The following is a 10,754-nucleotide window of genomic DNA, read 5'->3' as shown; positions in this document are numbered from 1 at the left end:
TTTTATTCATTATAATTATAATTGACAAGATTTGAGAGACGCCTATAGGTTATGTAAAAGCCTAAAATTTTTGTTTAAAATATAATCAATTAATATAAATCATAGGATAAATAATTTCATTATAAACTTTCATAATCAATTAAATAAAGTTGAGTTTTTTTTTTGGGAATATAAAGTTGAGTTTTCAAAATCAAATAAATAAATAAATAAATATATAAATTCACAATTACATCCCCAATAAATCCAATTTTAGCTAACGAACACTAGCCGCATAATTTTTTTTTGTTCCACAATTCCGATCCAGTCTCCGGCTCACTCACTGTCTCCCCGCCGTCTCTCTCCAGTTGCGCCGCGCCCCTCCAAATCTCAACGGACAATGCCCGCTCTCCTCTAAGAATCCGTCCTATGGCGCTGATGGGCTGCTTCTCCGACAGAGATTAGGGTTCCTGAATTCCTTTCCTCTTCCCTTCTAATACGCAAGGCATAATTCCGCCATAGGATTCCATTCCTTGCTAATGAGTTAAAATGAATCGCAGCCATTCTGCTTTAGGGGACATCTAGGACGGACGCTTCGAATAGAGCACGCGGGGAAAAGTTGGGGAAGGAGCAGAGGATTGTAATTGGATTCTTGCATTTGTCTTCTTCTTCGTGTTGTCTTTCTTCGTTCTTGGGGATTTGTGATTTCGCATCTGAATTTGGGGAATTCGGCAGCTGAAGCAAATGTCCTACATGGATGTCGCCGTCCCTTCGATCCCCGCCAAGTTCAAGTCGGAGAAGTCGTACCATCACCATCATCATCGTTTCCTTCGCTGGCACCACTTCTCCTTCCCCAAGCTCCTTACCTTGTCCTTCTTCGCCGCGGCTATCCTATTTGCCTTCTTTCTCATCTCCCCACATTCCTCCTCCGCAGTTTCGCGTTCTTCCCCCACAACCGAGCGGCGTTCTCTACGCACCTCTTCCTCGGCTGCCTGGGGCGGCCCCGAGTGGGAGAAACACGTCCGCTCCTCCGCACGCATACGGCGTCGTCCTTTTGGCATCTCTGTGCTTGTAACCGGCGCAGCTGGCTTTGTCGGCACTCATGCCAGTAATGCCCTCAGGCGCCGCGGCGATGGCGTGGTTGGTCTCGACAACTTCAACAATTACTACGATCCCTCCTTGAAACGCGCACGCCAGGCTCTCCTCTCCAAATCTGGCGTCTTCCTGGTCGAAGGTGACATCAATGATGCCCTCCTACTCAGCAAGCTTTTCGATCTCGTCACCTTCACCCATGTCCTCCACCTCGCGGCCCAGGCGGGGGTCCGATACGCGATGGTGAATCCTGGATCCTACGTTCGTAGCAACGTAGCCGGCCTTGTCTCCATTCTCGAGGCCGCGCGCTCTGCCACCTCCCAGCCGGCAATTGTGTGGGCATCCTCCTCCTCCGTGTACGGCCTCAACACCCAAGTCCCCTTTTCGGAATCCCACCGAACTGACCGCCCAGCGTCCCTCTATGCCGCCAGTAAGAAGGCTGGTGAGGAGATTGCGCATGTATATAACCACATATACGGTCTCTCAATTACTGGCCTTCGCTTCTTTACTGTTTATGGTCCTTGGGGCCGCCCTGATATGGCCTACTTCTTCTTCACAAGGGACATTCTTGCCGGCAAGTCCATCACAATCTTTGAAGGCTCTGATGGCGCCACAATTGCCCGTGACTTCACCTACATTGACGACATTGTGCAGGGTTGCCTTGCATCTCTGGATACCGCCCAGAAGAGCACGGGCAGCGGCGGGACAAAACAGGGACCAGCTCAGCTCCGTGTCTTCAACCTTGGTAACACCTCCCCCGTTCCTGTTGTTGAGCTTGTCGCCATTCTTGAGCGTCACCTCAAGATGAAGGCCAAGCGTAAGGTTGTCAAGATGCCAAGGAATGGAGACGTTCAATTTACTCATGCAAACATCAGTTTGGCGAAGAAAGAGCTCGGTTATCATCCGACTACTAACCTGCAGACGGGGCTGAAAAAGTTCGTGAAATGGTACCTAACCTACTACGCTCCTCCTTCAGGATCATACTTGAACAAGAAGGGAAGAAGTGGCAGCAGCAGCAACTCCAGCTGATGGTAAATGCGGACGACGGGTCAGAATTGCTTGCTTAAAAACTTTCCCGAATTCCTAGTTTTCGAAATTTTGATTACATTCTTCTTCTTCCTCTTCTTCTTTATCTTAGATGATGAGTTTAGCATTCTTATTTCGTTAGGAGTACGTTGTCTGCATCCAAATCTTTCTATTATCATTTACGGAAAGAAGAGGGGACTGGAGTCTGGAAACGGAGGGTTTTGAATTGGAGGTGTTTCTTGTTTGCAGGATATTATTATTTTTCTTGACCCTCAATATAAGAAAAGGAAGCACAATTTCCTTTCTGCTGCGCTGCTTCCGGCGTGTGCTTTTATACTTTATTCAAAACCAAATATCAGGAGAGCCTCTTTTCTTTTGTGATCTTTTCTATTAGCTTCCGGCTGTAATTGAATTCTTAATGTACTTGTTCATTGATTTAATTTTTTAACCATATCATGACATGCAGTTTCTTTGAATAAATGGAAAACTTACTTTGGGTTTATTAAACTTTTTGAAGATGATCGAGTTCTTGTTTGTTGGCCCCTGTCGTTTTATTGAATTGTGCTGACAACCTGATTTGACATGGTGATAGGTGGAAACATGGAAGGAATGCCTCGAATTATCTAGTGTTGGTTATAACTTATAAGGTGTTGTAGTATTTTCACTGTCTATCGTCCAGTGTACTTGGCATATGTTTTTATGTCAAAGATGTAGCTTATCTAGTTCTTGTAGCGTGATGCATATATCATTATTTTCAAGGCTGGTGTCGTTTTTTCTTTATTTTAATATATAGATTGGTTGTCCCATGTGAAATTTTGATTATTCTTTTCATGAAATTTTCAATGAATTCGTTTGTTTGACCAAGGCTGAGCTTTAAATTGTCCATTTAGAAGTCTTTTATTGTACGTGTGAACTTCTTTTTAAAAATTTCAGTGAATTCGTTTCATGACATTTATTCTGTGTTTTATCATTTAGATGACAATGTAGTCCTTAAACTACTTTTCCTTATGCTGTTGGTTCAGAGGCAACCTTGCAATTATAATCTTCTGTCAGGTTGTTATTTAAACTTCATTTGGGACGGCTTTTTTAATGTGTAAGATCTAATATGTGTAAGATCTCATCTCACCCTCTTAAATGGACCCGATTTAATTGGGTGTGAGAGTTGCTAGCAAAGGATCTTGACATTTGGTGCAAGTCGTTCCAAACATTCAGTGTATCACCACCTGATTATGACGAGCGTTGATTTCTCATCTTAAGTCCAATGTGACATGTGGTAGAGGGAGCACCCGAGGCAATATGCAACTTTGTTGAGGTAGAGAGTTCCACTATATTTAAGAATTGATTTAAAGTTGTGTACTTATACATATTAGGAGGAAAATGAATACATAGAGGTAGTAGTAAGAGTTGATATATTTTTGGCATCAATCCCCAAATAGCCGAACTCCATACCAACAGTATTACAAGTTTAAACAGGTTCCATTTATTGGCTAAGGTTGCTAAAAAAGGATATAGGGATAATGACGACATTTTATAAGCAAATAAAATTTTGAGGGTCATGCCACTTTAGTAGTATATATGCTTGGTGTTGAATTTCACAATCTGGTCGCTGAAAGGTGCTCATGAGCCATTGATGTTAGGTGGATTGTTTGAAGGTTGTTAGAACCAGAGAAATATTGAGTGGATGTTAGCACATACTAGGAGATATTTAGTATGTGCTAACATCCACTCAATATTTAGCGGAGACCACACATTAGTGCATGCCAACGACAATGATTTTTGATGCAATTGGAACAATACCAACAAGAGCATGTTAGGAAACACTTGAAGATCTCAAGTGAAAACTAACGATCTTGACAAAAATAGCGAGAACGATCAACCAATCCAAAGGAAAAATTGGAAAAAATAGTAGTTTTTATTGGAATAATCAAACTAATAGAAGGAAAATGACAAGATACAATTGATCCTCTATTCGAGAGGAGGATCTATCTCTCCCAAATCTCTAGACGCCGCTAGAGCAAAAAAAAAAAAAAACCTAAGTTTAAGATATCTCAATTTCAGTCAAAATTCAAGATGCCCTAACTCTCAGAAAACAAACTATTTAATGCATACAATCCAAAAAGAAAATCTCTAAACAGTTCATACATTCAAATTTCCCTCCTAATGTCCTCAAAAATCCTTCCTAAACTGCTCTATTGGCTCCTACGGTTCGGTTGGCGAGTATAGAGGTGGAACTTCCGCCTCTGTCCGCCTGAGTCGGTCCCTTGTGGACCGGCTGGACCGGTCCAATGGATCGGTCTAACAATACTCCCCTCCCAAAGTGCCTCCTTGTCCTCAAGGTGGAACGAAGGAAACTACTGCTAAAGCATTTGATCAATAACATTGGGTTGAAAAATGGTCTGATATTGGGCTGAACGATCCCGGCTTCCACAACATCTCCCTAACCAATCTTTGATCTCATCCTTATGGATTTGGGGATGATGATATGGATGAACACTGAGAGGTAAAACTACTTCCTTCAAGATGATAGCATGCTCGTGTTTCCATGGAGGTGATAACTTCTGAGGCGACTGAAAAACCTCATTGAACCGCTGAATCAATGGCTGTACTGAAAGAGGAATGTCCTCTCCCTTCTCCAATCTGATCCCCTTCAGCCTATGTAGTTCTATCAGATAACCTTCCCCCACCTCTTGTATGCTCATCACCTTGGTTTTAAGTAATATCATGGCTTTGGTGAGCCCTTCATCTCTCATGATTGCTACACTTCTCCCTTCCATCAGCAGCTCCAATGCCAATGGTCCCCAATTGACCTTGGTGTCCCCCAAGGTCTACAGTCACTTCATCCCCAGGATGACATCAATGTTCCCTAATTCTAATGAAAGAAAATCCCCCCTCACTTGAACCCCTGATGGTCAACACTTCTCCCCTACATATCCCCTGACTCGTCTCCACCTTCCCTGTACCCATCATCACTCCATAACACTCTGTATCCACCAATGTCACCCCTGATGGCCTTTTTTTATTCCACTCGGTTCTCGTCTTTGAGAGGGGAGATTATTACGTGAGGTGTTCGGACCGTTCGGAGGCGAATCTGGACGCGCCATGTCACCCGGATGCACCAGGCCCCGGGTGACGTGGTGTATCCGGATTTGCCTCCGAACAAATCCGGTTGCTGCACGTAATAATTTTTCATTTGGGGAGATTATTACGTGTGGTGTCCGGACAGTCCGGAGGGGAATCTGGAGAGACCTCTAATGTTTTTGTAAAATCAGAGAAAGCGTTTGAACACCAGAGCTTAAAGAAGAAGCTTTGTTCGGCTTCTTGAGGAAAAGGAAAAAATTGGAAAACATAAACTGAACAAAGAAATGACTTTTCTTTCTGTATGACCTGTTTGATACAAACTCAAAAAGCTTATTTAAAGAGAAATGTGGCTACAAGATAAGCCACACACACAACTAACAAACTCAAAGAAATATTAAAGAAAACTAAACAATAAAATCTGGAATAAACCTAACAATCAACCCCCTAATCCAGATTTTACAAAACATCAGAATCTGTCCAATCGTCTCCCAAATCTGCGGCTATGGCTAAGCTAACTTCTGGTTCAACCCCTTGAGACAAATTTGGATAAAATCTCTTAATATGCCCTTCTTTATTACAATGATAGCACTTCCTGTTGGCGTTGAATCTACGCGATTCTGATCTTCCTTTAGCGATCAGAATGTTGCCATTCTTGTCTTCCTTTTGATCAATTTTCCTTTGAACGTCTTTTGACATTAAAACGGACTTAACCTCCGTTAATGTCAAAGTTTGCTTACCATACAACATAGTGTCAATTATGTTTTCATACGTCTTCGGTAGAGAGTTGAGGAGTATAATCCCTTGATCTTCTTCGTCAATTTTCACATCCACATTTCTGAGGTCAAGAATCAATTTATTGAAGTCGTCCAAATGCTTTCGGAGTTCTTGATTTTCTTCCATTTGGAGCGTATACAGTTGTTTCTTCAACAACAATTGATTTGTAAGAGACTTTTTCATATAAATTGATTCTAGCTTCCTCCATACCTTCAATGCCGTGTCTTCTTCAGCAACCTCTCTTAAAACTTCGTCACCGATAGAGAGAAGGATGATACTGTGCGCTTTCAATTAGATTTCTCTCGCCTTGGCTCTGTCGGTGATTGCAGCGAGGTTCTCTTCAAAGATTGCATCGGAGAGGCCTTGATGAACTAAAGCGCCTTCATCTTGATCCTCCACATACTGAAATCATTCTCTCCCTTGAACTTGTTGATCTCCAGTCTTTGCATCGACATGACGAAGAAATCAAGATCTTAAAAGAAAAAACCTCTGTGCTTTGCTCCTTAACACATGCAGAACCCTTCGGCTAGCTACTGTGTGGCTTAACGGTTCAAAAAACAGTTAAATCAGCCACAGCTCCTCCAGCGAACTCCCCCGAGCAGGCATCGACATGACGAAGAAATCAAGATCTTAAAAGAAAAACCTCTGTGCTTTGCTCCTCAACACATGCAGAACCCTTCGGCTAGCTACTGTGCGGCTTAACGGTTCAAAAAACCGTTAAATCAGCCACAGCTCCTCCGGCGAACTCCCCCGAGGAGCCTTCTCCCATGCGGTCTCCGCGCCCAGCCACCAGCGCCTTCGCACGCCTCACGCCGCCTTCTCGCACCACGCTCGCCGCCAGCCTGTCTCCGGCCGGCCTCCGTGTGCAACCTCCCGTGTACTTGCTGTTCGTGAGCTCCTCCGGCCCACACAGCCCAGCACGATCACCTTTGCGCGTGTCCTGCTCTCGCCAACCTCCAGCCTCCGACGATCTCACCTCTACACGAACTGTTGCACTTCCAGAGCTTCTTGCTTCATCAAATCTGATCTTCTTAGCTCCAAGAACTCCTTCCTTCCAGGTGGTTCTCCGGTGAGGAGTGCCGTGCGAATGAAGAAGAAGAAAAATGGAGTTGAGGAAGAAATAGATCGGAACCCAAAGCAAGAAATGGAAGGTGGCTCTGATACCAAAATGTAAAATCAGAGAAAGCGTTTGAACACCAGAGCTTAAAGAAGAAGCTCTGTTCGGCTTCTTGAGGAAAAGGAAAAAATCGGAAAACGTAAACTGAACAGAGAAATGGCTTTTCTTTCTTTATGACCTGTCTGATACAAACTCAAAAAGCTTATTTAAAGAGAAATGTGGCTACAAGATAAGCCACACGCACAACTAACAAACTCAAAGAAATATTAAAGAAAACTAAACAATAAAATCTTGAATAAACCTAACAGTTTTTTAAAGTTTTGTAATCGATGGACCAAATCTCTGGGCAATCGATTTCTCATAGTTCACTGAATCCTGTTTCCTCATTGTTGTTCGGAAAGCTAAGCTTCCCCATTGCCTTCGATTCTTAGAGAGGGTCCCTCTCTATGAACAATTGAGGCCTTGTCCTACTGGCGTTTTCCTTGCATAATTCATGGCCTTGCAACTTCTTTACCGTTCGTATTTATCAGCTTCAACTTGGTTTTCCTTACTGGCAATCAACCAAAATGCCTCGCCATAAGACTTGGCTCATCAAGCTCCTCTAACGTTTGCCAAAAATGGCGGCCATGTGTAGACTTTGCATAAGGGGCATCCCCAAATGGCTTTTGATGGTAGGGGAGTTTCTTCTATAATGCTTTGGACCTTTTAGTCATCCTAGGCTGACGATCTTCCTTGAGCCAAACATATCTAATTGGGAGATTAAATTAATTTGATTGGGAGATTTAATTAACATGATTCTAAGATCTAATTGGTATGATTAGATTTTGCCATATTATAACATTAATTAAAATTTTCTTTGTTGCTTTGTTTCAAATATTTAAATAGAGCTTGAGGGTTATTATATTGTATGCCTGAGAGCGATTGTAATTCCTATTTGTTTCTCCAATATAATGAAATCATCATCCCCTCCCCGTGGACGTAGGCATCTTCGATGAACCACATAAATCATCGTTTTCTTTGTGATTTATTGTGTTGTGTGATTTCTAATTTTTTATTTTCTCTGTTTTTATTGCACAACTTTAATTGATATTTGGGTGATTGACAGATGAGAACTTAGATTTTTGTCATAACCTTCTTAGAAGTATCTCAGCTTCCCATTGGAAAATTGGTTATCATTTTGTGATTGCAGAGGAAGACTATACTAGCCAAAGAAATCTGGCTATTTGAAGGACTTTCACCGCATATTAATTCATAAAATAGTTGGTTAAAACTAATAGGAATCTCCTCTGTCCAATTCCGAAGGAGCGAGGGCTGATAGCATTCATTTCTTCACATGGCAAGTGCTAGTTTACTTGTTGAATTGGCTGATAAGCTATTTCTTGATTATATACTTCACGACTTCACGTTGTGATCTTCTGGGTATTTCGCCATTTTTACGTCAGGGCCGGCCGAAAGAAATTTTGTGTTAAGAGTTTGCCCACTTTAATGGCTACCGCCTCCAATATTTATTTAGGGTTCGTTTGGGACGCTTGTAATTTTTTATGGAAGTGATTATAAAACTGCGGTGGGAAAAATAATTTTCCTAAAAGCAACTGTAGAAAGTGGTTTTCTAGCACAAAATTTTTTTAAAAGCAACTAAAAAACAGTGGACAAACAAAATTTATGATTGTTATTTGCAAAACATAGTAAGAAAATTGTCCGAAAAGAAACCTTAGCTTCGATGGATGAGAGGCATCACAAGGAAATCCTAGAAAAACTTTTGTGGTTGAGGATGCCATCAAATAAGAAATTCCCAGCTGCATGGTGGCCTGAGGAACAAATTCCTTTTTATTTTCTGTGTTTTTCCCCCTCTAAATATATTCTGCCGACATCAGGCCACCCATTATTCCTTCACCTGTTTGTTTCGATGTAGAGACTATCTGATCGCGAGAATTGATTTTTATTGTGTTCATAAATGTAGGTTATTTCACTATGCTGCCTCACATGTGACGTCTGTTAACACAGTTGTTTTGCTGCTTTGATAGGGTTTCTTTACTACAGGCTCACAGTAGATTTGATTAATGAAAATTTTTCAATTTGAACTTCATGCGTTACATTATTTTCCTTTCTTATCCTATTCTAAAGGAGAACACAATTTACCGTTCAGAGACCAATCAGAATACGTCATTTCTGCAGTTCGACGACAGTCGGTGGCCGGGCGAAAGTCCGGCGACAGTCCGTGGTTGGGTTGAAGTCCGGCGGTGGTTGAGGAGTCTGGTGGCTAGAGAACTCTGCCTTCTTTTCATTCTCTTACTTCTCTTCTTGCTTGGGTTTCCTTTCTCCCTCCTTCCATAAGGAATGAAGGGTCTATTTATAATTTTATGAGAGTAACATAACTAGTAAATAAGAGGAAGATCAAGAGTAAATTGGGAGTGGTTTAAATGGACGGCCGATGTTGAATTTTTTGATCGTGGACCATTTATTGGGCATTTGAATGTCTTAGTGATATCAGAATTCGACGATCTTAAGCTCGTTGGATTTGTCTCGTCGAGCCGCTCGATTCGACTATAAGCATGTCACGTGTGGAAACTGTTTGATCATCCAAATTATGGTTTGAACCTTTCAAATGAGCTTTGGGTCTTTGATTTGGACTCATTTAGGCTCGGATTGACTCAAATTTGGTGTTGTTGGTTTGTCTTTCGAGACGTTCAGTTCGACTATAAGTTTGCTGAAATCGTAGTTCAGATGGTCCAGAATTTAATTTTTGAAATTTCCAACTTTATTTGCCTCGAGCTTCGTGCTCGGTTATACAATAAAGTTTATGAGGTCCAATTGATAGATGTACCCGTGAAGTATTTGGATTTCATTTCAAGTCCTTCACTTTTCCTTCAATCAAACCAAAGCCCTGGTACGTCCAATCCACTCTGACTGTTGTCAGTTAACATTTGAATACTATTAATATGATAGTTTTAATTTTTCTTCTTTAAAATTGTTTTGGATAATATTACTTTTGATCTGTATAAGCAAGTGATGTTGCTGAAGGAAACCCTTTATATTAGTTATGTGTTGCTAGCTTCATTGTTTCAAACAATTCAACTTCCTTTATTGGCCATTAGAAGTAATTTGAGTAATTCTCAAGCAAACTTAAAATTTACAATAACAAATTTATTGGCATTTTCAATGACAAAAGCACCCATTAGACATATGTAGAATTAATATTCAAATGGAGATCAAAATTCTTGAATATCTCAAGCAGCCTAAACCTCTTAAAAATTTACATGGCAGAGATTCATATTAATATTGTCACTTTCATGATTTAAGAGAACATTCAATATCTTGACTTCTATTAGAAATACAATTTATCTTATATTACACGGTTCACCTTGGTTTATTGGTTGGGAGTTTTGGTTATCAAATGAAAGGTCTTGAGTTTGAAGTTTTTTCATTTCCATATAATTTAAGCAACTGAGAGGTCTTGTGTTATTTGGGTTAGAAATATCTCATGAGAGCGCGTGACATATGATCTCCACTCAAAACCTCAGGAAAGCATACCCATGAGATAACCTCAACTAGGGGTGTAAGTGAGTTGAGCCGGCTCGAACTCGACTCGTTAACGAGCTCGTGAGCCCAGCTTGTCGAGCTTCGAGCTCGAGCTTACAATCGAGCTCGTATGATAAATGAGTTCGAGTTCGAGCTCAACCCAACTCGACTC

At 41.3% G+C, this 10,754-nt stretch overlaps 1 protein-coding gene across 1 annotated transcript; it reads left to right on the top strand.

The window, feature by feature from the left end:
* The first annotated feature begins 263 nt into the window (after positions 1-263).
* On the top strand, positions 264-2,601 carry LOC110095139 (UDP-glucuronate 4-epimerase 4-like). Its single transcript, XM_020820552.2, has 2 exons — positions 264-2,116; positions 2,237-2,601. Exon 1 carries the CDS (start codon positions 721-723, stop codon positions 2,095-2,097), a length of 1,377 nt encoding a protein of 458 aa, XP_020676211.1. The 5' UTR covers positions 264-720; the 3' UTR covers positions 2,098-2,116; positions 2,237-2,601.
* Positions 2,602-10,754: the final 8,153 nt, after the last annotated feature.

The sequence above is a fragment of the Dendrobium catenatum genome, unplaced genomic scaffold, assembly GCF_001605985.2.
Source record: "Dendrobium catenatum unplaced genomic scaffold, ASM160598v2 fragScaff_scaffold_621, whole genome shotgun sequence".
Taxonomy (NCBI): domain Eukaryota; kingdom Viridiplantae; phylum Streptophyta; class Magnoliopsida; order Asparagales; family Orchidaceae; genus Dendrobium; species Dendrobium catenatum.
This window is presented reverse-complemented; position numbering and strand designations above follow the sequence as displayed.

Bases quoted from the DNA above. Each gene is read 5' to 3' on its own strand.
- LOC110095139 (XM_020820552.2), top strand. From the start codon at position 721: ATGTCCTACATGGATGTCGCCGTCCCTTCGATCCCCGCCAAGTTCAAG.